This window comes from Natator depressus, chromosome 2, assembly GCF_965152275.1.
Source record: "Natator depressus isolate rNatDep1 chromosome 2, rNatDep2.hap1, whole genome shotgun sequence".
NCBI classification, from domain to species: Eukaryota; Metazoa; Chordata; order Testudines; family Cheloniidae; genus Natator; species Natator depressus.
Window position 1 is genome coordinate 59988287 of NC_134235.1, and position 26685 is coordinate 60014971.

The window sequence follows — 26685 nt, forward strand, 5'->3', positions numbered from 1 at the left end:
CGCTGCGCCGCGGTTGGGGGAAAGGGCGGAATCCGTCGGGCTCCGGCCGTTACCCGAGGCGAGGGGATGAGCTTGTGAGGGGAGAGAACCTAGGGGGGAGACTGCTTACTGCGGAGCGATGTCCCAACCGCCGCCGCCGCCGCTGCCTCCTCCACCTCCTCAGCAGCAGCAGCAGCAGCCTGTCTCGAAAAAGCGGGACCGGCGCATCTTCTCCGGAACCTGTCCGGACCCCAGCTGCCAGGCGCGCCTGTTCTTCCCGGCCCACGGGCCGCTGAGCAGCGGCAGCATCGAGTGCACGGACTGCGGGCAGCGCCACGAGCAGCGGCAGCTGCTGGGGGTGGAGGAGGTGACGGACCCGGACCTGGTGCTGCACAACCTGCTGCGGAACGCGCTGCTGGGGGTGAGCGGCGGGGGCCCCCCCCGGAAGAACACGGAGCTGGTCAAAGTTATGGGCCTGTCCAACTATCACTGCAAGCTGCTCTCCCCCATCCTGGCTCGCTACGGCATGGACAAGCAAACGGGCAAGGCCAAGCTTCTCACCGAGATGAACCAGGGGGATGTCTTTGACTGTGCCCTCTTGGGCGACCGTGCCTTCCTCATCGAGCCTGAGCATGTCGACACTATGGGCTATGGCAAGGACCGCTCCGGCAGCCTCCTCTACCTGCATGACACCTTGGAGGACATCAAGAAAGCCAACAATAGCCAGGACTGCCTGATCCCTGTTCACGTGGATGGTGATGGCCACTGCCTGGTCCATGCTGTCTCACGGGCACTGGTGGGCAGGGAGCTGTTCTGGCATGCGCTCAGGGAGAACCTGAAGAAGCACTTCAAGGAGAACCTGAGCCGCTACAAGGCTCTCTTCCACGACTTCATTGACGCGGTAGAGTGGGAGGACATAATCAATGAGTGTGACCCTTTGTTTGTCCCTCCAGAAGGTGTGCCATTGGGTCTGCGAAACATTCACATCTTTGGTTTGGCTAATGTGCTTCACCGGCCCATCATCCTGCTGGATTCCTTGAGTGGAATGCGTAGTTCTGGAGATTACTCAGCCACTTTCCTCCCTGGGCTGGTACCAGTAGAGAAATGCATGGGAAAAGATGGCATGTTGAACAAACCTATCTGTATTGCATGGAGTAGCTCTGGACGTAACCATTATATTCCTCTGGTTGGAATAAAAGGTGCTGCTTTACCTAAACTGCCTATGAAATTACTTCCTAAAGCTTGGGGAGTTCCTCAGGATCTCATCAAAAAGTACATCAAACTGGAGGAGGATGGTTGTGTGATTGGAGGAGATAGAAGTTTGCAAGACAAATACTTACTGAGGCTGGTTGCTGCAATGGAAGAAGTTTTCATGAATAAGCATGGTATTCATCCCAGTTTAGTAGCTGATGTACATCAGTATTTTTACAGAAGGACTGGTGTAATAGGAGTTCAGCCTGAAGACGTTACTGCAGCTGCCAAAAAAGCAGTGATGGACAACCGCCTTCACAAGTGTCTAATCTGTGGTGCCCTTTCAGAGCTTCATGTTCCTCCAGAGTGGTTGGCTCCAGGAGGGAAACTGTACAACCTGGCCAAAAGTACCCATGGCCAGCTGAGGCCTGACAAAAATTACAGCTTCCCTCTGAACAGTTTGGTGTGCTCTTATAATTCTGTGAAGGATGTCCTGGTACCAGACTACAGTCTGAGTAGTTTGACTGCTTGTAACTGGTGTCATGGTACCTTGGTGCGTCGTGTCAGGGGAGATGGATCTGTTGTGTATCTGGATGGGGACAGAACTAATGCTAGATCCACTGGTGGCAAATGTGGCTGTGGATTTAAACACTATTGGGATGGTAAAGAATATGACAATCTCCCTGAAGCCTTTCCTATTACTTTAGAATGGGGTGGAAGAGTGGTGAGAGAGACTGTATATTGGTTCCAGTATGAAAGTGATACAACTCTTAACAGTAATGTGTATGATGTTGCAATGAAACTTGTTACCAAACATTTTCCTGGTGAATTTGGTAGTGAGATTCTTGTTCAGAAAGTTGTCAATACAATATTACATCAGACTGCCAAAAAGAACCCTGATGATTATACTCCTGTAAATATTGATAGTGCTCATGCGCAAAGAGCTGATGATATACAAGGACAAGACTTAGATTCGCAACTTCCAACCAAAATTATTCTCACTGGGCAGAAAATGAAAACTTTGCACAAGGAAGAGTTAAATATGAGTAAAACTGAAAGAACTATTCAACAGAACATTGCAGACCAGGCTTCTGTAATGCAGAAACGGAAAACTGAAAAATTAAAACAAGAACAAAAAGGGCAACCTAGGACTACTTCCCCTGGCGCTGTTCGTGATGGGCCATCATCTGCTCCTGCTACGCCTACAAAGAGCCCTTATTCTCCAACTTCTACAAAAGAAAAGAAGATCCGAATAACAACAAATGATGGGCGACAGTCTATGCTTACATTGAAGTCCACAACCACATTCGTGGAGCTGCAGGAAAGTATAGCCAGAGAATTTAATATTCCTCCATACTTGCAATGTATTCGCTATGGCTTTCCTCCCAAAGAGCTTCTGCCACCCAAGGAAGGAATGGAAAACGAGCCAGTTCCCTTGCAGCATGGTGATAAAATAACTATAGAGATCTTCAAAGGTAAGGAAGAAGGCAGTCAGTCTACTTCAGCACCCTCAACCCATGCTGTGAAACATGAAGATGCTGCAGTAACCAGTAAAATATCTTCCAAGGAGTTGCAAGAGCAAGTTGATAAAGAAATGTACTCATTGTGTCTTCTAGCAACATTAATGGGTAAGACTAACTTTAATTTGTATTTAATTTGCCTTGTGAGGTATCTATAGTTCATACTTTTTTTTTTTTAACACAATACAGAAAATACCTTCTACTCTGTGTCTTTATGGAGCCCTCTCTGAGCTCATTCTGTTTTTTTCCCCCAGTCCCTTCTGAAGGTAAGATGTGGTGTATACATAAGTTACTCTTCCCACCCCCACCCAGACTTCAGAGGATGCAAGGATGGGTGTAGGCTAAGGGGATGAGAAGAAAATAGTGAGCTTTTGTTTAATTGGAAGTTTGGATGCTACCTAAACTCTTAATTTTGTACAGAGATAAAGCCTTACAGCTTGCCATACAAAAGGTTGCGCTGGTCAGTTAAGTCAATGCAACATTGCACCTTAGACTAAGTTGGTGCAACTTTATATGTAGACTGAAACATAGTGAGGAACAGTAGTTTAGTATTGTAATTGGCTTAATGTAAGCAGAGGAGAAGCAATAGATAGCAAAGAAAGAAGCTGAATATATTTGAGTCCCAAATTAACCAGTAAGTTGGAGAAGCTTCACTTGAAAACAGTTGAAAAATGTGAATTTGAGGTAATCATAATGCCGGACGAAGGGACTCTTCTCTGCTTCCTTTTTCTTGTCATCTTATTTTCATTTTTCCTAACTGGGCTCAGATGACTCAAGTGTTTTTCAATGTTACTCTCCCTTCCTGATGTCTAAACTTACTCTTCTGGTGGCTGACAAGAAAGACTGTTTCTAGTACTGTTAGTTTTTATTTTTCCTTTCTTCTATTTATTTCTGTTTTTCTCTTCTGTTCTGCCTCCTCTTTCCCATTCTCTGCTCTGTTTTTGTCCCACTAATGTACCAGTGTGCTAAGCTGAAATGGCTTTGCATAACTCAGTGCAACAATTCCTCTTACTTATTTCCAGGAAGTACAATGTTCACTGTAGTACATTAGCTGTACAAGCACACAGAATAGTAATATTTCGAGTGTTTGGTTGGAATGGGCCTTCTCCTTTGCTTGAGGGAATTAGTTTGGCTAATGGAAAGTAAAACGTGATATTTAAAAACAAAACAATTTCATAATCGGAGAGTGCAGTGACAGAGGCCTACACCTTATTATTTTGATTTCTTATGAGTCTGACTACACCAGATCTCCTGTATGATAGCATTTTGAACCACTAGCCGAGACATTAGGTTGGCATATGTGCCTCAAGGGCCCATTTTGGAATAGTCTGATTAAAAACTCCTTTCCTTTAAGATGGAGCCCTAAAATACTCACTCAGAATGTATAACAAGATCCCCAGAAAATACTCTTGAAAATGCAGTGATAACTGACACTCAAAAAAGCACTCTGGCATTTTACATTTGTTCCAATGACTTCTGTATCAAACCTGCTTTGTTTACAAGTAAATAGTGTTAAATTGTGAATGCTGCAAGCTCAGCCTGGGATCAGAGACTACATCACTAGTTCAAGATTCTGCATTTGGAGCTTTAACAGTTTTGTTGATGAACAAGCTAGAAAAAGAATCCAGCTCACTCTCTTATGGCTGTATTCTCTTTTCAGTGTTAATAGAGTAAATGGTAGCAGACACATTTTTTCTCTTAAAAAGTAAACAGCTATGACCGATTACACAGAACAAAGTCATTGAGTAAGATGCTGTTTTTACATAGTCACTCTTCTGATCAAAACCATACTTTATTCTAATGACTTCTGGAGAGAATTTGTGCTGACAACTGACTGCTTGCTACTCTATTACCGTTCTATTATTAGTTCCATTCATTAATTGATCAGGCAGCTAAGACTTCAAACAATGTTATGAAAACAATTCTTTTAATTTCTCACAGGAAAAGTGTGTAATATTCTTGGGATGCAGGGGACTGTGAGCATTTCAGATGTGATGCTTTCAGCCATCATGCTATATAAATGATAGTTGCCACCTAGCTACAGTGTTACAAAGTCTGAAGAGTCTGTGCTTCTCTTATTACAGAGTGAGTGAGGATAGCCTAATATTTGCTCTTGCCAATAAAATCCGATGGACTTGGATTAGACGAGGTAGAGAGAGAAAAGACATGCCTGAAAATTATGTTTTACATTTTCATGCTTACAAGGAAAATCCATTTTGGAAAATCTGTTGTTGGTCTTTCTGGATGCTGGAAAACTTTTCTTCGACACTGGGGAAAACCATGTCCAGGCTTTTTAATGGAAGGAGCGCAAGTTCAGCCTATTTGAGTGACTGAAAGCTCTCTTTTTTGGTGCAAGTATTTCTAGATCAACAAGTTAATTAAAGATCTTGACAAGCGATCTCTGGAGCATTTATGCTGTGTTCAATTAACTTCTAAATTGTGATGTTTTTTACAGAGCTTTAAACTGGACACTTTGCATTATTATTTTTTTGGACTTTTGCTTTATATCTGATCTGTGAAAAATTGGCCCTGGCTTTCTCCCCCGTTTTTGCCTGGCTTGAAATTTAGAAGCCCACACCACACACAGGAACTACTTTCTGTTCCCAAAGACCTACTCTAAACACAGAGTTGCGCCAGTTTAACTAAAGGTGTCTTTTTAAACCAATTTAGTTTAACCATTGCAAAACCCTTTGTTCTCTCACAAGTCAGGTTTAAACTTATTTAGATCGGTTTGGCTTGTGCTGGTAAATTAGCAGGTGTTGGATAAGCAGATATAACCAGGTTTAAACTACTAAGTGTGTCAATATAGGGGCTTGTACTAGTTTAACTAAACTGATTTTAAAACTGATTTTAGTTAAAGTGAGGCAACTTCTTTGTGTAGACAGGCCTAAACTGAAAGCTCAAATAGCTGATTTTTGTTTTGTGTCCCCTCCTCCCAGTGCATGAACTGACTGTTGGGGTGTCATTGAAATATATATAAAATAAATATAGGTTAGGCTGCCTCATTTCTGTTGTTGAAAGAAAGCAGGTGCGTATGCTTCCTGAGAATACAACGCTGTCATTCTTGCAGCCATATCTGAAGTTGAAGTGCAGAAGTCTGCTCTTAAGGAATCCATAACCACTGTGTAATCAGCATACTCCAACATATTACTACGAGTATCATCTCTGATATGTGGAGTCCTGAGGGAGTTTCTAAATCCTATTGTATGATCTGCCAGATTAATATGCTGTTTTATTAAACCCATCTTCTGAGCATTGAAAAGAACCTAACCCAGCAACACAGGACAAATGTATAGACCCCAAAGGTAACTTGCTAATACTTGAATTGCAAATAGACTTATTTTAGTGGCACTGTAATGCTATGTCCAGATGTGATGATACATTTTCTTCCTCCCATCTGAGATCTGTTCATTAAAACATCACAGTCCTTTCATATGTTTCTTCCTATGGCTGACACTACTATGGTGTGAGCTCTCTTCTCCATCCTTGTGCTTCCCTGATATATAGTCCTTTTTAATGTTACATAAAAGAGCATATAAACTAAGCAGCTCCTTTGCTGCAGTGCTTCAAAAATCCATTTGCTTGGGGCAAACAGGAATCTTTCCTGGCTGAATGCCATTTAATTCTGCAAAATCAAAGCTTTTAGTTTAAAAAGTTTCAAGTTCTTAAGAGACTGTGGAACGAATAGAACCTTCCAAATATGAACAGAGTGTAAAATGATACAGTACTGTCTGTCTTAAGCCTTACACAGCTATAATGCCTGCATTGCTGCTGGTCATAGTGTTCCCAAGCTGCAGCAGAGTCAAAATTATGTGTCATTAGTTATCAATGTATTAGTTACTCAGAACCCTGTGGGCAACCATGATTTCAGCTTGCTGCTGCTTGGGAAAGCTCTGAGCAGCAGAGGGGTGCTCTGGATCCATAAAGGGTATGTCTACACTTCAATTTAACATCTGTGGTTGGCCCTTGTCAGCTAACTCGGCCTCACAGGGCTAAGGAGCTGTTTAATTGTGGTGTAGCTGTTTAGGCTCAACTAGAGCCCAAGCTCTGTGTCCCACCTCCTCAGAGGGTCCTAAAGCCTGGGCTCCACCGTGAGCCTGTATGTCTACACCACAATTAAACATCCCCTTAGCCTGATCCCTGCGAGCCCAAGTCATCTGACATGGGGCAGCTGCAGATGTTTATCTGTCAAAATTATTTAAAATAAAAAATTGAATTCTGCCAAACCTAAATACAATACAGAATGAACAGTGCACAAATGTTAGTCATTTTAAATTTCAGGAGGCAATTTTTCATCATGATTAGTAGACTTGGTCCCTAGGTTAATTGATACTGTTGTTAATTTTTGAAGCTCTGCCTTGCTGTAATTAATCAATAACTGCACAAGTGTAAGATGCACTAAATGTGCTATGATTCAGAGGCATTATTCATACTCCTTGCAATTAGACTCTCTTCATACACAATCTAGATAGTTAAAAAAAGAAATAAAAAGGTGGTTAAATTTAACATGAGCAGAATTGTTAGGACCACATCTTAATTAAATGGAAACAGAAGTTTTATTTCCTGGCAGTGTTGTGAACTCAGCAAGAATGCTGTAGTGTGTAACAACCGGGAAGCAAAACTGATGAGAAACAAAGTGAAACTATTAGGAGTTTTTTACTGACCAAGGTTAATATTCAAAAAATAAATGCAGCATATCTTAAGGGTGAAAAGTACATTTAAAATGTTCTTCTTTTTTAATTATATGTTAATGTTAGTAACACAGTAAAGGGAACACTTAAATGTCATCATAATATGCCTTTTTATACAGTGAAGAGCAACTATATGAATTTAATTTTGCTTTTCTTTATAATAGTGCATTAGATAAAGCACAAGTCTGTAGCTTAATGTTTGGTGATTTTCAAAAGCACCAATGGGAAATAAATTCAAATCCTTTCGATGCGATTTGGGTTCCTTACTCCCTTATTTTCCTTTAAAAATCCTAGCCTAAATGAGAATGAGTATATATAAAACAAGAATATTTACAGTATTTTTTTAACCTTTCCAAGGTTTGGGGTGCACTTAGAGAGATGAGCAACCATCTATGACAGAGGTGGGCAAACTACGGCCTGCAGGCCACATCCAGAGGACGGGTTGGATGGCGCGGTGGGGGGCAGTCAGGGGCGGAGGGTCCAGGGGAGGTCGGGACAGGGAGGGGTGGATGGGGCAGAAGTCCTGGGGGGGGCGTCAGGGGCGAGAAGCAGCGGGGGCTGGGTCACGCCTGGCTGTTTGGGGAGGCAAAGCCTCCCCTAACCAGCCCTCCATACAATTTCGGAAACCCTCAGGCCAAAAAGTTTGCCCGCCCCGATCGATGAGATGGTTCCGTGTTCTTTATGATCAGTAAAAACCAGCCAAAGAGACATTGGGCCCCCATTGACAGTCTCCATCAGTGCTTCACTTGGGATACTAGATATTTGATAGTTTTGAACAGGTATTTAGAATCAAGAAACAGTCATCTTGATTTGAAGACCTCATCAACTACCAGCCCTTCTCAAACTTCCTCTTACCTCTTTTTTTTTTTTTAAAGTAGGGGCAGCTTTTTATAGCTGCAATATAGCAGACATAAAGTTAAGGTTGCATAAATATTTTTCGTTGTAAAGGGCATGTATGAGTTGCATATAACTTTCACCTTCCAGGATGAAATTTGCCAGTTCTGGTCTCAGCCAGAGAATGACCTCTGGAACATTTGAGCAAAAAACACAGTTCAGCCTTTGACTACAAAGAGTACAGAAAATACACTTTTTTTTTAAGTGAGTTTGTTTAAGAAGTGCAGTGGAATTTGCTGAAGTGTTAAACTGTTTGATTTCAAACTAACATAAAAGCCGATGGATATGGAAGTATGGTATTAAAGCCATTTTATCTGGTCATAGTCTATTTTAGTTCACATACATTCTGCAACCTTATTGATTAAAATTTGGAATATTATCTTGGATTGTTGTCTTTAGAATAGCATTATTATTTATTTGTATTATCATAGCACCTAGGAGTCTGTCATGGACCAGAACCCCAATGTGCTAGGCGTTGTACAAACAGAACAGAAAGACACTCCCTACCCCAAAGAGCTTACAGTGTCCTAGTTCATGATCATGGCAAAGCTGTGAGTTGTAAATATCAGATCGTTTTTCTACTGGCTGCTAACATTTTTGTTCGGATAACTTAAGGGCTTGACTACACTGGCACTTTACAGCACTACAACTTTCTTGCTCAGGGGTGTGAAAAACATCCCCCTGAGCGCTGCAAGTTTCAGCGCTGCAAAGTGCCATGTAGACAGTGCACCAGCACAAGGAGCTGCACTGGTAGCTATTCCTCTCGTGGAGGTGGGGGTTTTTTAATAGCACTGGGAGAGCTCTCTCCTAGTGCTATGCTGCGCTGCCCTAACACTTGCCTAGATATAGCTATACTGTGTTAGCACTTTAAAAGTATGGCAGATTTGTGGAGCTGCATTGCAGGAACTGTGAAATCTTCTAATATAATTGCTTCTGAAAGAGTAGTGGCAGCTTCTCTGATTGAAGTGATTGAAAGTATTTTTAAAAAAAGTAGGAGAGAAAATATTTGAATAGAAGCAATAGTGTGTCATCCTATTTGTTGGCTGAGAGAACCGAGGCTTTCTGGCTCAACTCAATGGCATTTCTATCTATTTGTAACATGATAACTTTTGAACAGTACATCTAATCAATTCCAAAATTACAGGGAATGGTCTAGGCATCAGTTGTCAGACTCCAATTGTTTTTTGTGAAAATCAGAAAAAGCAAAGGGTGGGTGTGGACACATTTGAGCATTAGCTTCAACCCCCTCTGTAAGGGTCTATAGATCACAGCCATTAACAACTTCTAGCATAACAATACCTCACCATCTCAACTCTGCCTCCCTTCCCAGTAGTTTTAAAATGCTGCCACTCTACATGATTTTCTCTCCCAAACAGAAAGAAAAGAAATAAAAATGGGAGTGGAGGAGAAAGTGGGACGGGGAGAATGGGACATGCGTGGAGCCACTGTCCACCTGGGACATGCGTGGAGCCCCTGTCCACCCATTATGCCCACCTGGCATAATGGGTGACCCATAGAACACCTGCCATGTGGTGAAGAAGGGAGCTCTTAGCATGGGTAGGTTGGGAGGGAATTGCAGGGAGTCCCTGAAATTAAGGGGGATGGGAGGGTAGCACACATGGAGCTTGTGAACAAGGCGGGACGTGGAGGAATGCAAGAAGCACCTGGTGTGGGCAATGAGCTCAGCCTAAAGAAGCTATGAAGTGTGTGACTCTCTAGTGTACCTTACTTTGTATTTTAGCTTGTATCCCCTACTGACTGAAAAAGTATTGAAGGGTGATATTTTATGGCATCGTTCATGCATACTGTCTCCCCAAATAGCAGTTAACTTATTTCCTTGGTGCTATTTATTATTTGACATTGCTTCAGCTGACAGGATTTGATGGAGATTTAAGACAGAGAAATACATGGCTGTTTATGATGCAAGATCTGCAGAAGAAGGCTCTTACACTATTTTTTTCCTTTTTAAGTCTCTGAATACTTTTCCATTTCACTTTTTTAGAATGTTCAGTACCAAGTAAAAAAAGTGAATTATCTCTCTCAAAAAAATCAATTGTCCAGTTAGTTTGTTTCTGGGTCAGAAGATTGGGTTCAAGTTCCACTCTAGAATTTGGGCTGATACTAAATATAGATAGGGCAGTAATAATGTCAGTTGACCTAGTTGGTCACAGTACAATGCTAATTAAATTGCTTCTTGTTCCTGTGAGGCAGGTAAGTGGTTGGCATTTTCCTTATTTTGCAGATGGGAAATAGAAGCAGAGATATTAACTGACTTGCCAGGCTCCCTTCATAAATCATTGGCAGAGCTGGGACCAGAAGCCAGTGTTTCTGGGATTCCAGACGCTTGCATGGTCCTGTTAGACTAGGCTGCCTCTCTACAGTCCTAAGAGGTGGCCTGTTAAAGTTGGCATCCTTTAAATGAGATATAAAATCATGCCACCTGAGTTACGAGATGGCTGGGACAGCAGGGTTAATGTTTCCTTTTTATTTGTGTTCTTAAGTGTGACGAGTACTTGTGTCGGGACTGTTGGTAAAATTTTTCAAAAGGTCCTAAGTGACTTGGGGTCCTAAGGCTTATTGATAGGACTTAAGTTCCTAAATCACTTAGACACTCTTGACATGTAATGAAAAGTGCCAGGGCGCAAGCAATTTTTTTACATTCATAACTGATGCAGCGAGCCCAGAGGTGCCAGGGTTATGAACGGTCAAGCCTAGAGGTGTTGGGACTCAGCCCTGGTAAGCCCTGGCATAAATTAAACACTGACTATTGAAAATTTTACCCTGTATCACTAAACATGACTGCTTGCTTCTAACTATTACTCTATTTTTTGTCTTACAGGAGAAGATGTTTGGTCATATGCAAAGGGGCTTCCTCACTTGTTTCAGCAGGGTGGGGTGTTCTACAGCATAATGAAGAAAACTACGGGTACAGTTTGTTTCTAACTTTGAGGTTAAAATTATTAAAATCTTGGCGTGAATATTCTCAAATCATGAAGAATGAGAAAATTGATACTGAGGTGTTTGCACCTCGAGCATCCTTAATTTGTATTTTTAAATATAGCCAAGATCTTGGACTACACTGTCATAACACATTCTTTCAATTTAGTAATGCCATATCAACTTCTAGTGCTCCCTCATTTCTTAGAATAAATTAAATGGAAAAAATTAGTAAAGTTCCAAAATGGGGGACAATGAAGTAAAAAGCATGCTATTTGAGAAAACAACATTTTAAACAATATATTCAGGTTAAAATTATTTAAATCTGTAGGACTTCACGCATCAAAAATTTAGATCTGTGACTGCTGAACCATGGAAATTCCAGAGCCTAGGCTTGAAACTTGCATGTCTAGATGCTGATTGCGTCCAAAAAGCCAGGGTTTAGCAAGTCTTTTTGTTTGTTCTGTTTTTAAAACACAATTAAAATGCACCAGGTACATATTAACTTTCTTTCACTAACTTTAACACAGGAACTGCAACCATATATACTGAACCAACCGGTAGTTGGTTTTCATGGTAGCTTGAATAAATGCTTCTACTTCTTGAAATGCTACTTTGTAACCTTTTAGAGTAGGGGTTCTCAACATATGGGTTGTGATTCACAAAAGGGGTTACCAACGGTTGTTTGTAGGATTACAAACTGGCTCCAGTTCTTTGTTAGTCATGTGGAGCAGATTTGTTTAGTCACTTGAAATCAGTCTTTCTCGGTCATGGAAACAGCCCTTCTGAATTTCTGCAAGAAACTTTCTCCTTAAAATGGCATGGCACTTGGCAGGATTCTGAAATTCTTACATCTTACAGGGGGAACCAGCTATAAGTGGCTAAGTGTTAAGAGTATGAAAATCCCATAGAATCTGGACCAAATCACACCTCCATTGTGACCACCCATTCTTCCCCCTCAAAGTATTGATTCAACTGGAATGTTAGCACTTCAGAGTCTGCAGCTGCATTTTATACTGCTGCTTAGGTTGCAGAAGAAACCAGCAGTGAAGAGGCAAACCCCAACATTGATGGCCAACGGAACATTGTTTTTGGCCTTTTCTGTAACTTCCCTACATTCTTACTAATAGAAGTACTATGCTCAGATGCCATAGTGATGGGCACAATGTAGGAACCTAAAGATAGTCTATATGACTAAATAATACTTATTTTAAAACTTAATCTGGGTATAATAAAATAATTATGAATGGGATGCTTTCCAATAGCAGTAAGCCTGGTAATTGTGTAAAATATTTTGAGGTTATGAATGTTGGTAGCTGTTTCCAGCAAAATTATACAGTCATGAAGGAAAGTTACCCAGAGTATTCATTCTAAAATTGTCTCTGTACAGCTTTGTATAGGGCCCTACCAAATATATGGTCTGTTTTGGTCAAATTCATGGTCATGGGATTTTACAAATCGCAAATTTCATGATTTCAGCTATTTACATCTGAAATTTCATGGTTTTGTAATTGTACGTGTCCTGACCCAAAGAGGAGTGTGGGCGGGGGAAGGGTGACCAGGTTATAGGGGGGCTTGCAGTACTGCTACCTTTAGCAGCTGGAGAGTGGCGGCTGTTGCCTGGGAGCCCAGCACTGAAGGCAGAGCCGGCGCCAGCAGCAGTGCAGAAGTAAGGATAGCATCGTATGGTATTGCCACCCTTACTTCTGCGCTGCTGCCTGCAGAGCTGGGCCATTGTCAGCAGCCACCACTCTCCTGCTGCCTAGCTCTGAAGGCTGTAACACAGAAGTAAAGGTGGCATGGTATGGTATTGCCACCCTTATTTCTGCACTGCTGCTGGCAGAGCGCTGCCTTCAGAGCTGCGTGCCTGGCTCTGAAGGGAGCACAGAAGTAAGGGTGGCAATACTGTGATGCCCCTAAAATAACCTTGCAACTCCCTTTTGGGTCAGGACCCCCCAATTTGAGAAAAACTGGTTTCCCCTGTGAAATGTGTATAGTATAGAGTAAGAGCACGCAAAAGACCAGCTTTCATAGTCCGTGGTGTTTTTTTCATGGCCATGAATTTGGTAGGGCCCTAGCTATGTATCTCCAGTTAAGCTTCCTGAGCTGCATAATTAAGGAAAATAGTTTCTGTATGTTAGCTGCTCTTCTTTGCTGAATGCAAGATAACTGGGTTTAAGTGCCATGGTTTTCACAGCTTTGCATGGCATGAGGCTGCAGTCTGAGGAAATAGTGATTTTTTTTTTCTTATATAAAGGCTTTCAAAGTTCTGTTCTTCGTGCTCTAAAATGCATAGGTGATATTGTTGTTTCGTTTCCATATATGAAGTGGATGTTCTTGTATTGTTGGCAATTCCAGTAATTTGATGTGCTAAAGACCAAAGCAAGCAGATAGAACAAATTTATATTCTTCAGAAACTAATTTTAGAATCTGAGAAAACAGCTTTTTACAAGTGAAATAATGTTTCCTTTTGAGAAGTTATGCTATTAATAGTACCTGATTCTCTTTAAGTTCCTTCTCTGAAATATTAGGCTTTTCTTCCCCAAGTCTTTGCACTCAGAGTACAACTTAGTTCTTGTGGTATCATCTCGATTAGCGCTCATTCTTCTGCTTTCTCACCACTCGATTTATTTCTAGATTCTGTTTTACTAATTTCTGCTAAACTCTTGATTCTGGGTTGAAACAGCTGTACCACATCAATCATCTCTTCATTGTATGTTAAATACATGTTTATCATAGTGTATAGAAAAATGTGTTTTTGCTTTGAGACAGCCCTGCAACAATGAGCATGATTTATGATTAATAAAGACTGTGCACAACTCATCCCATACTCTTCTACAGAAATCTGTAAAGTTCATTAATGCTTCAGTGATATTTCATGCCCATTATTTTCAACTTAATTCTTGGTCTCTTTCTGGTTTTCCATCTTTCTGCATGTTTAATCTATGCTGTGGAGAATGGTATATGTTGTGTAGCTTGTGAATTTGTTTTAACAATGGCTGATGGAGAGGACATTTCTGGGCAATTATAGAATCACAGAATCGTAGGACTGCAAGGGACCTCAAGAGGTCTAGTCCAGTCCCCTGCGCTCGTGGCAGGACTAAGTATTATCTAGACCATCCCTGACATGTGTTTGTCTAACCTGCTCTTAAAAATATCCAATGAAGGAGATTCCACAATCTCCCTAGGCAATTTATTCCACTTTAACCACCCTGACAGGAAGCCTTTTTTTAATGTCCAACTTATACCACCCTTGCTGCAATTTAAGCCCATTGCTTCTTGTCCTATCCTCAGAGGTTAAGGAGAACGATTTTTCTCCCTCTTCATTGTAACAACCTTTTACGTACTTGAAAACTGTTATCATATCCACTGTCTGTCTTCTCTGCTTCAGACTAAACAAACACAATTTTTTCAATCTTTCCTCATATGTCATTGTTTTCTAGATCTGTAATAATTTTTGTTGCTCTTCTCTGGACTTTCTCCAATTTGTCCACATCTTTCCTGAAATATGGCACCCAGAACTGGACACAATACTCCAGCTGAGGCCTAATCAGTGCAGCATAGAGCAGAAGAATTGCTTCTTGTCTTGTTTACAACATTCATGCTAGTACATCCCAGAATATTTGCTTTTTTTGGGACAGTGTTACACTGTTGACTCATATTTAGATTGTGATCCACTATGACCCCAGATCCCTTTCTGCAGTACTCCGTCCTATGCAGGTTTCAGAGTGGTAGCCGTGTTAGTCTGTATCAGCAAAAACAACGAGGAGTCCTTGTGACACCTTAGACAACAAATTCACTTGAGCATAAGATTTCATGAGCTAAAACCCACTTCATCAGATGCATGGAGTGGAAAATACAGTAGAAAGGTATAAATACACAGCATATGTAAAGATGGGAGTTGCCTTACCAAGTGGGGGGTCAGTGCTAACGAGCCAGTTCAGTTAAGGTGGAAGTGGGCTATTCTCAACAGTTGACAAGAAGGGAGGAAAAATCACTTTTGTAGTGCTAATGAGTTCAATGTAATCAAGGTGGCCCATATCAAACAGTTGACAATAAGGTGTGAGTATCAGCCGGGGGAAAATTAGTGTTTGTAGTGACCCATCCGCTCCCAGTCTTTATTCAGGCTTAATTTGTCCAGTTTGCAAATTAATTCCAGTTCTGCAGTTTCTCGTTGGAGTCTGTTTTTGAAGTTTTTTTGGTGAAGAATTACCACTTTTTTAAGTCTGTTATTGAGTGTCCAGGGAGATTGAAGTGTTCTCCTACTGGTTTTTGAATGTTATAATTCTTGATGTCAGATTTCTGTCCATTTATTCTTTTGTATAGAGACTGTCCAGTTTGGCCAATATACATGGCAGAGGGGCATTGCTGGCACATGATGGCATATACCACATTGGTAGTCATTTCCCATTTTGTATGTATGCAGCTGATGGTTCCTTCCTGAGTGGAGTGTTTTGCATTTGTCCTTATTGAATTTCATCTTGTTTACTTCAGATCATTTTCCAGTTTGTCCAGATCATTTTGAATTTTAATCCTATTCCCCAAAGCACTTGCAACCCCTCCAACCTTGGTATCATCCGCAAACGTTATAAGCGTACTCTCTATGACATTATCTAAATCATTGATGAACATATTGAACAGAACCGGACCCAGAACTGATCCCTGCGAGACCCCACTTGATATGCCCTTCCAGCTTGTCTGTGAACCACTGATAACTACTCTCTGGGAATGGTTTTCCAACCAGTTATGTACCCACCAATGCTTAATTTGTAATGAAAGAAGTGCCGGGACTCAAGCAGTTGTTTTACATTCATAACTCACGCGCCAAGCCCATTGGTGCTGGGGCTATGAACTACCAAGCCTAGAGGTGCTGGGGCTCAGTCCTGGCAAGCCCTGGCACAAATTAAGCTCTGGCACCCACCTTTGAGTAGCTCCATCTAGATTGTATTTCCGTAGTTCATTTATGAGAAGGTCACGTGAGACCGTATTAAAAGCCTTTCTAAAGTCAAGATATACCGTATCTACCACTTTGCTCCTATCCACAAGGCTTGTTACCCTATCAAAGAAAGCTGTTAGGTTGGTTTGACACTATTTGTTCTTGAAAAATCCATGCTGACTGTTACTTATCTTATTATCTTCTAGGTGTTTGCAAATTGATTGCTTAATTATTAGTTCCATTATCTTTCTGGGTACTGAAGTTAAGCTGACTTGTCTGTAATTCCCCGGGTTGTCCTTATTCCCCTTTTTATAGATTGGCACTGAATTTACCCTTTTCTAATCCTCTGGAATCTTTCTGGTCTTCCATGACTTTTCAAAGATAATTGCTAATGGCTCAGATATCTCCTCAGTCAGCTCCTGGAGTATTCTAGGATGTATTTCATCAGGCCCTGGTGACTTGAAGACATCTAACTTGTCTAAGTAATTTTTAACTTGTTCTTTCTTTATTTTAACCTCTGATCCTATCTCATCTTCACCGGCATTCTCTATGTTAGACGTCCAATCACTACTAACCTTTTTGGTGAAAACTGAAACAAAAAAGTCATTTAGCATTTCTGCCATTTCCACAGTTCCTGTTATTATTGTTCCTTCTTCATTAATAACCACCTGGAATTGAGGGCCTGCGTTAAAGCCAAACACCAACTGGTGATTAACTGACAGGAAATGCCTGACCCAGAAGTCACTATTGCCAACTAAGGAAACATGAAAAGAAAGTGAGAGGAGACACAACTTTTGTATTTGAATGTTGCTGCATTACCATGAATTATTTTTCCAGTATTAGTGTCTAAGAAGGTAGGCAAATGGGATAAGTATTAACATTAAATTACAAATAATGCTTTGAAGTGGTATGAATATTTTAAATTGCTATGGTCATGTAACTAGTAATACACAGTGAAGGAACTTACTCCTTTGTGCAAGCGAGGGAAGTTGAAGCTGTAACTTTTGTATCATCAGTTCACTGGAGAAACAGGACTGCATGTATTTTTAAGTTGTGTAAGTGATAGTAATACAAAATCAAGTTTTATAGTGGAGTATAGATACTGTTAATCTCTCAGATCCTATCCATGGCCTTTCAAACTGCAGGACTACCTATTCAGAGTTAATAGTCTGTTATGGAAATATTCTTAAAACTAGATGAAAGATACAGAAACCGTGAAGAAAGAACTCAAACATATGAACTGTTTCTTGAACTGCATAGCTCCATATTTCATCAGGCTTACCTCTAGAACAATCCTGTCATCCAGAAATGAGTGTAATGTCTCTGGGTCCATATACGCTCCAGATGAGTGATCTTCAGTGGGTTAGGGAAGAACCCATTCAAGTTGAGAGATTTGGGAAATAGCATGAGCACGTGTGTTAGAGGCCTCTTATTTTCATGTCAAGAACCTGACACTATTGATTTATTTGTGTGTGTGTGTGTGTGTGTGTGTGTATATATGTATATATATACACATATATATATCTCCAGGTGTGTTAAGTCTGACTGTGCTGTAGGAAAGACAGAGATGTTTAATTCCTGAAACCCTTTGAGGCCAAATTCTGCTCTTGGTTATTTGTGAAGGTGTGTATCTCCCATTGGCATCATGGGAGTTGTGTGCATGTAACTGTTCTGAAGACCGAATTTGGCCTGCCATCTCTCTGCAGCTGCAGGTCTCTGGACCAGTAGCAATGGAGGGTATTTTCAGCCAAATAGGTCCTTATATTGACTAACTTGATCTGTAATAAGTGATCATCTTTTTATACTTGTCATCGTCTTTTCTGTGCTCAATGTTAAACAATGAATTTAACATATTTTAAATTATTTTAGTGCCTTTTTTGTTGATGCCACCAAAATATTTGCTTGACTTCATTCTGTTTGACATAAAGAAATAGTGGTTTTCTGTATTTTTCTGCCCTTGAATAATTTCTGCTTTTTTCCTCAAGAATTGCAAGAGAATATAAAGAAAATGCCCATTTTTGCTGCTTTTCTGACGTAAATTTTGTAGGTCTACTATGAGAATTGCAGTGAACAGAAGTGACTCAGGCAGTGCTGCAAAGTCTTTGTTGGTGGATGGTCCCTAAGCCACAGGGCCCCACCAGCACTAAAATGCTGTCTTATTGCTCACAGTCCAGCACTACATGTAACACTGAATAGCTCATGCAAGTCTGTTCTGTGGTGACAACTAGAACACTCTGAGAGATCGGGATGTATCCCCTTCTTTCACACAACAGCTTGGAAGCTCAATCAAAATGACTGCATGGCGCTCCAACCTTGCTTGAACCAGCCCTGGCAGGAACACTGCAGAATCAGATGGGCAATGGAGCAGTAGCTCACTAAACATAGTTTTATAACTTGTCATGTTTCTTAAAAAAAAGACCTCCCCCCAACACCACCACCACCACCCCCCACTTTGTAGGCTCACTGCATGTAGTGGACTGAGACATCATTCTGTGACTCAGTGACATTTCTCTTTCTGAGAAGAAGATATTTAACTATTAAAATCCATATTCTTGAGGCCTAAATGCTGTCAGGAACACAGCTTACTAAAATCCTCCCACAATTCCAGTGATATAGAAACCTTCCTAATAGCACACACTCCCTGCCCTCCTACTTTAAGTGACTGAGGGTATGTCTACAATGCAGTTTTAAAACCTGCAGCTGATCTGTGCCATCTGATCTGATCAAAGGGGCTGTTTAATTGCGGTGTAGATGTTCTGGCTCAGGCTAGAGCCCGAGTTCTAGGACCCTGCAAGGTGGGAATCTCTATGCTGCAATTAAACAGCTACTTAGTCTGAGCCCTGTGAGCCTGAGTCAGCTGGCACAGGCCAACCGTGGATATCTGTCTGCAGTGTCAGTTGCTAGATTTTTAGATCTACTACAGGTCTCTGTCTGGAAAAAATTGACTAAAATTTTTGACATTTTACCTCTGTCTAGCCTCAGTTTATAGTTAATCTTATTTCAAATTGCTGCCTCTTTGTAATACTAGTCTGGAAATGTGCCATTCTATATTGAACACTTACATGTTTTAGTCCACTGGTTCTCAACCTTTTTTGGACCAGGACCTATTTGTAAATGTTGATGGCCAATATTGACCCAGTAAATAGCTTAAGTAGAAAACAAGTATTTTGGCCCCAAAATACTTATTACCCACTACATGTAATAATAACAACAATAAAAATAATAAGTTAAAGCTGCTGCCAGCAGCAGTGCAGAAGTAAAGGTGGCAATACCATACGATACCATGCTGCTCTTCATCCTGCCCAGCTCTGAAGGCTGCTCCAAAGGTAATACCATTGATATGCACGGTGTTAACATACGGTAAAGCACAAGTGGCATCTATTTTAAAAAGAAAATCCAAAAATGATCTATTTTTAAAGTTTGTTTGCAACCCTTTCATACATTCTTGTGACCCATTTTGGGGTCGTGGCCCATGGGTTGAGAAACACTGTTTTAGACTATCCCCAACTCAACCCTGTCTTACTAGTTATTTAATGTTAACTTAATATAAACAAAAGCAATGTTAGGATCCTGTAGATGCTCTTATGAAACTGGCTGCTTTAACCTAAGCTGTGCTGCCTCTACACACAAGACACTAGAACAATTTAAGGAAAACTGGATCTCTTCAAAATTGCTAGAATTTCAGAAAATGATTGTACGCTGTGATCTGTATAACTCTCTTCCTTGCCCTGTGAAGATGGTCTTCTGATGCTTGAGGATTCTCCCTTTATTTGCCTATCTTTTATTCATCCCCATGTTGTGATAACTATTGCTCCAGCTAATATAACTCTCTCAATCTTTTGTTTGTTTAGTGCTGCCAAGGCGATCAGTGCTGTCTGATTTATAAAGACAGAAAATCCGTGCTCCAAAGAGTTTACAATCTGAGAGAGAGAGAGTACTAAAAGACACTGGGTCAAATTTCTAAAAGCATCTAAGTCCCATTTTCAAAAGTGCTTTAGGCATGTAGGAGCCTATGTTATATTGACTTTCATTGAAGTTTCGGGTCCTTAGTCACTTAGGTGCTTTTGAAAACTTCACCTTCTGCTCCTAAAACTGCTAGATAGGGTCCTCAGTGGGGGACATCCTCCAGACGGTGTGCTACCTACAAAGCATTACCCAGCCTTTGGCATTCAGACTTGAATTCTAATCCTGTATGGTAGTACATACTCTACCACTAAATCAGAGTCAGCTTCTTGAAACTTAGAACTTGTGTTCAAAGGCTGCATTATTTAAAAATGAAGTCTTCTCTGAAAATAAATTCCCTGCCCTGAAATCAGCTGTTTGCAGCCTATCCATTAGTTATATTGTTTCTTAGCAATTATTGGAATCCTGGAAGCATATTCTGCAGCTTTCACCTTCATACCTTGCCATCTCTGTGGAGTAAGCAAACAACACATTACAGTTGTATATCTTGCCATGTATTCTTTGTTCCAACCTGTTGTGGTGCATCTTTGTGTTTGCTGTAGAGCAGCACAGAATGTTTATTTCTAATGTGGTGGTCACTGTATGAAAAGCCTGCATAAATCTTCTGATCACACTTGAATAGGTCTACTATAATCACTTTACCGTTTTCTGATACCATAACTAATATTTTGAATTTGACTACGTAATATAAGTATGTTTTTAGAAAAAATGGTTTTAATTAATAACACTATTGATTTCCCCCTATCTTTTCTATAGGTCTGGCTGATGGCAAGCACTGTACTTTTCCATATCTGCCTGGTAAAAACTTTGTGTATAATGCAGCAGAAGATAGATTAGAGCTGTGTGTGGATGCTGCTGGGCACTTCCCTATTGGTCCTGATGTTGAAGATTTGGTTAAAGAGGCATTAAGTCAAGTACGAGCAGAGGCTGCTTCAAGAAGCAGGGAATCGAGTCCTTCACATGGACTTCTGAAATTAGGTAGTGGTGGAGTAGTAAAAAAGAAGTCTGAGCAACTGCATAATGTAACTGCATTTCAAGGAAAGGGCCACTCGCTAGGAACTGCATCTAGTAGCCAACAACTTGATCAAAAATCCAGGGAAAGACCACTTTTAAGAAAGCATAACACAGAAACAGACTTCAATCCCAGTCCCACTAAAATAGAGCCTTCTATATTCACAGCTGCTTCTGGTAACACTGAGCTTATTCGCATAGCTCCTGGAGTAGTGACAATGAGAGACAGCAGGCAGCTTGACCCTACCTTGATTGAGGCACAGCGAAAAAAGTTACAGGAAATGGTTTCTTCTATTCAGGCATCAATGGACAGACACCTGCGGGATCAGAATGCAGAGCAGTCAGCATCAATCGATCTGTCACAAAGGAAAGTAGAAGCAGTGAGTTCATCACCTAAAACTGGCAGCATTCAGGCTAATTTGCCAGAATCTTTTTCTGTAACAGGTGGCACTGAACATTCAAATACAGAAACAACTGCTGGCAATGTGGTAAATTCAATGGGAGCAACATTCCACACAAGACCTAAAGCACAAAAAGGAAATTCTGTTGAGGAGGCTGAGGAGATGGATAGTCAAGATGCAGGGATTGCCAATACAACTGAGCCGATGGATCACTCTTGATTGGTTGAAAGCTGATGAGGATAGAGATTACTGTTCAAATGTAATGTTTGTTGGCTGGGCCACATAAAATGATTGGTCATTAAATCTTGTATGTTTCAAAGATTATATCTTCTTATCCAGTGCATGATAGCAAGTGTATGGCTGGCAATAGCTTTTAATATTCCATGCTGCTGCCCAAGCTGGCTCTCAGTGACCTGTAAATTAGCTATTAGAAAATGCACTGAGATGAATATCTGCTGTAGATGTGGGTTATTGAAAGTTTTGTAATTTTAATTCTATGAAAGTCTTAAAATTTAAGCCCATGTGAGATTCTTAGTGCTAGTTTAAGATTACCAAAAAGTCTAGAACAGAGAAAAAATACAAAATTGACAAAGTTAATGTGTTATCCCAGAAGTCTGTGACCACTCAAAATTATAGTGTATACAGACATTTATATTAATTTCAGAAGAGCAACTGAAATTTAAATTGTATGTTAAACTTCATAAAACAATATATACAACACTTTAATTACATGATGCTGGCATTCCCTTAGATTTAAACACTTTTGCATCCATATTCCTGTATGTGCTTGTCAGAACCTTGGAATAAGAGTAACTATAATTAAGCTCTCTTTAACTTCTGCATATTGTCAATTTGAGCAAGATTAGAAAAAAGGCTACTTAGTGTAAGATGAAGACAAAGCGAATGCGGTGCAGTTACGCATGGCTGTCTGAGCCAACACAGCCATTTCATTGCTCTCTTAGTAAGTGATAGCATGCACTTTTTTGCCATGCAGTTTTTTTGATATTGGGGTAAGGGGGAGAGAGGTTGGAAAGTGTTGTAAGAAGTTACAACAGATCAATAGCAAATCAGTTCTTAAAGATTTTGATTATTAGCACTGGTAAGTGGTGGCTATAGTTAAGTAATGGCTAATATTTTCAGAGCATGAGGAATTAACAGAATTCACTAGAAAGAAATAGCTCTTGAATGAGTTGCATTGTTCTAAAATGTTCTCCAGTGATAGTTGAGCTTCTAGAAGCTCATTTTTTAAACTCCATGGAAACAGGAAATATGTACTGTTTCAATGCCCATAAAGACTACCGTTTCTATTGGCTTCTCTTCAGTTTGTGATGCAAATTTCCCTGCATCAGTTCATGATAAAGCTGGTATCCGCTTAAGTAGCATATTCATCAGGTCTACAGTGCTAGTTCTTAAGAAGCAGCCGCTGTGCGTGCTCCATAAAGATGGAATGTTTATCTTTATATTGATATTTCACTTTGCCTTCTACTTGTATATTCATATTTTAAGTGCATTATTGCTGCTTCCTCTGATTTAAGCTAAGATGGATTACGCAAAAGGTGTTAATACAGCCTCAAAGGAATTTAGAACATTTAGATCTTGAAGTCTGTTTGTGTGTACACATGGGTTTTTACTAGTTCCACAGATATTAAGTTTTTATTATAAACATGTTTGTATTCAGAAAAATATCTCCTTACTTTTTACATTTATAGTCATATCAACAGAAACAAATTCTAAGCACTGTTATGATAGAATGCCCTAATTAAGGGAGGACATATTTTTTATATGGAAAAGTACCTGAAGCAAGTCACTTAAAATATAGTCCCAATTTCATTAAATTATTAGAAATTAAAACATCATATATTGGCTTTCTCTTTTCATACAGGGAATAAATATTTAATAAGGTAGTGCACTACTTACATATGAAACATAAAAATCACCTTTTTCATGAATAAATGCTAATTTAAAAGATATCCTTTTGCTAACTTAGTTATTTGGTTGAGAATTGCAATACGTGAAGTAAACTTCACCAAAATTGACCTCTAGTGCATTGATTAACTGACAGTGCTTATTCAATGAGAAATAGGATGCATACGCAGCAGCTGGAAGCTTGCCATAACCTCAGATGTTGTATTAGTGTCCACTGCTGCAGCCTAGATGTTTGGAGGCTAGAGACAGAAATGGAATGTGGAGACAGAAAGCACAAGCTTCCACATGGTGAGAGGTGTTAGAAAAAGGGACTAGCAGCATATAGTGTTCCCAAAAATCACTATAAATGAGCAGGGGTTGAGAGAAGGGGTACGTGGGTGGCTTTGAATTTTAGAGACTCTAGCTGATATAAGAATTTCTTAAACACACACTAAAATCTCTTCAAGGAAAAGGAGAGAGAAAGAAACCTTCCCCATAAGTAAAGTATGTGTAGGGTGTTGGGAGAGTCTGAGGTATTTCCATGCATTTTTAAATTTTACACACCATTCTTTCTTAATCCTATTCAGAGGGCTGGTGTGTACCTGTCAGCTACCTATTGCATTTTCAGGGGGACTGCATAAGTGTGTGTGTGCACATCTTATTGCTTGAAGAGGAAGATTCAGAGCAGTTTTGATTTTGATTTTGTTTGGTTTATTTTGTTAAATCTTTCCACATACCCTTCCTATATGAACAGAAATTAAATAGATGCAGATTATTCATTCTTTATTTTTGGCCCACAATTAGTGTCATGTGTCTGACAAATCATGTCTCTCAGAACCCTTCACTTTGTGAAGTAAAGAAATATGAAGGAGGTATAGTTAAATGTTCCTAGAACTCCAGGATGCATGAGAATTGTAATTGAAGCTCATTTTTTAGCTTGATTTGAGCTCCCCTAGTTTCATGCAAGCTTGCAATAAATGTGCATATTTCTTTGCAGTTTTCTTTATTTCAGTTAACTTTCTGATGCATTTAAACATCAGTGTTTTTAGTGAGATGGCTTTCCAACATATCCAAAATGAAGTTAGATTTCATCTATGCCCTGGGGAGGTGTGTATCCTTAAGAAAGAAATTAAATAAAGAGCTCTGATACTTGTAAGTTTGGGCGAGTGTTTCATTTGAACTCTAGTGGGTCTAATAGAAGCAAATATAATTTGAGAGATATATACGTGCCTGTTTTTCTGCCACTTGTGTGCTTGTCATCTTTCCCTAAGAGAGTCAGGAAAATGCTGAGGGGGTGAGGCATGCTGGTGGGAGGAGAGCTTTAGTAAAATAATAATGGTTAATAAAGCTGTGTGACTAGAGCTTCTCTCTAAAGATGCAAAGATCAGTCAGTATTGTTTATCATCAGGCCTACTAGTACTTACTACAGAGTCACCAGTGTGAAATTGAGTAGCGGTTCCCACATTTTGGGGCAACTGTACCAGTTACTATCCCAGCCAGGGCCTGCCAACTTTTACTCAGTGTGCCTGACAAATTAGACTAAGTTTTGGAGCATCCCAAGCTCCATTGCTGGTTAATGTATGTAATTTGAATGAGGGGCAAGGCAGGCCGTGGCAGTATGCCAGGGCCCAGTGCAAAGACTTGCTAATGTAGGGATTGAAATCCAGACTGTGGGACAAATGCTTTTGAATCAGTATCGGTATGCATACTGGAAACCACTGGAGTACAGCATGCAGTTAGCTTTCCAGCCAAATGCGAGATTTTAACAGTATTGTTATAACGGTTGGCTATGAATAAATACTTGCTACTGTGTTATATTCTCTGGGAATTAATATTTGAATTTCATTGCTTGAGTGAAGTAGAGATTGATGTATCTTTCTTAATGCTGCATTAGTTACTATAATATATTCTTTGGGACAACTTCTCTTTTGCAATCACAAAGACACTCATTCATACAGTTGGATTTTTTTTCTGAGCTTTTCAAGTTTAAATATTATCTATTATCAGATGTAAAAATATAGCAGAACTTAAAGGATTCTGATCATATTTGTAATTAAAGGCAGTCCTTTATTTTACACATCTATTTATTGTGTGGTTTAGTACTTACGTGGAATTTTTAAAACCACAGCTCAAGCATGTGAACATAAAACAGCTCTTTGTAAGGATGATATTTAGGTATGGCTGTGTTAATGTCTAAACAAGGTTTCTGTAGCCTCCAAGAGAATACTTTGGCAAACTTCACAGAAGTACACTGGCTCAAAGCTGTGTGCTAACTCCATACAAAGGGTGTATTTTTTTTAAAACCAAAGTGTTTAATTTAAAATCTTCAAAATATGGTTAAAAAAGGGAGGTTGGGGGGAACTATACTGCCCCCTAAGACTAGCTCACTAATTCTGCCTTTTTTTTGGAACACACTGAAATGCTGGATATTACAATTCAGAATTCAATATTTAGAAGTGTGGGAGTTTAAGTACTATGCTCCAACATAACTGAACAAAATGTGAATGACTGAGGAAAATGCCATTGTTGTTTGTACATTTGTTTGGCACCTGACCATTTTTTTTAAATTATGGAGTCTACATACATTTGTAGTACAATATTAACATGAAGTTGAGCCTCCTGTTTAAGAACACCAGTAGTGATCTGTTTAATGTTGTTGTTTTGCTTGTGAATATCAGTTATTGAGTATTTTAAATTTTAAGATGTTGCATAAAATCTGTAGAACGCAGAATTCCCTCTGAGCCCTTATGCCTGTGGTAGAGCAATAAAAGATTGAAACATGATTGGTATTTTCAGATTTATTTTATTTTTAATGAGGATTATTGCCAAGAAACTAAAGAGTGCACTATTTGGAGGTAATGCTATTTAAAATATGTATAAATAAGCATTAATAGTGTATATATTTAGAAAACAAATCTTTTTAAACAGTAAGTGCTTTACATGTTGAATTAAAAATAAATTAGCATAAGGCATTGTACCATCTTCACAGCACTGGCTGTTATTCAGCACATTTTGGTTTGTTTTATTTGTGATTCCTGTACTAATTACATTTGATTTTTATCTGTAATGTAACAATAGTGTATTATAACAGTATATAGTGTACTATACTACACTTCACTGTACAGTATTTGGAATTTTCTTTGATTGCTATATTAAAACTATAAGTTAAAATGTCTGCTTCTACTTTATAAAGTACAACTTTTTGTCTAGCCTTTCACATTTCAGATTTTGTTAATCTTTTTAAATTAAAATTGTTT

At 39.7% G+C, this 26685-nt stretch overlaps 1 protein-coding gene across 1 annotated transcript; it reads left to right on the forward strand.

The window, feature by feature from the left end:
- VCPIP1 (valosin containing protein interacting protein 1) lies at positions 1 to 26685 on the forward strand. Its single transcript, XM_074944289.1, has 3 exons — positions 1 to 2798; positions 11115 to 11201; positions 20868 to 26685. The coding sequence occupies exons 1-3, from the start codon at positions 119 to 121 to the stop codon at positions 21740 to 21742; spliced, it is 3642 nt and encodes a 1213-aa protein (XP_074800390.1). The 5' UTR covers positions 1 to 118; the 3' UTR covers positions 21743 to 26685.

Excerpts from the sequence above, each read along its gene's own strand:
- VCPIP1 (XM_074944289.1), top strand. The coding sequence starts at position 119 with ATGTCCCAACCGCCGCCGCCGCCGCTGCCTCCTCCACCTCCTCAGCAG. Across the intron at positions 2,799-11,114 it reads TCTTCTAGCAACATTAATGG|GAGAAGATGTTTGGTCATAT; the intron begins GTAAGACTAACT and ends TTTGTCTTACAG. Across the intron at positions 11,202-20,867 it reads CATAATGAAGAAAACTACGG|GTCTGGCTGATGGCAAGCAC; the intron begins GTACAGTTTGTT and ends TCTTTTCTATAG.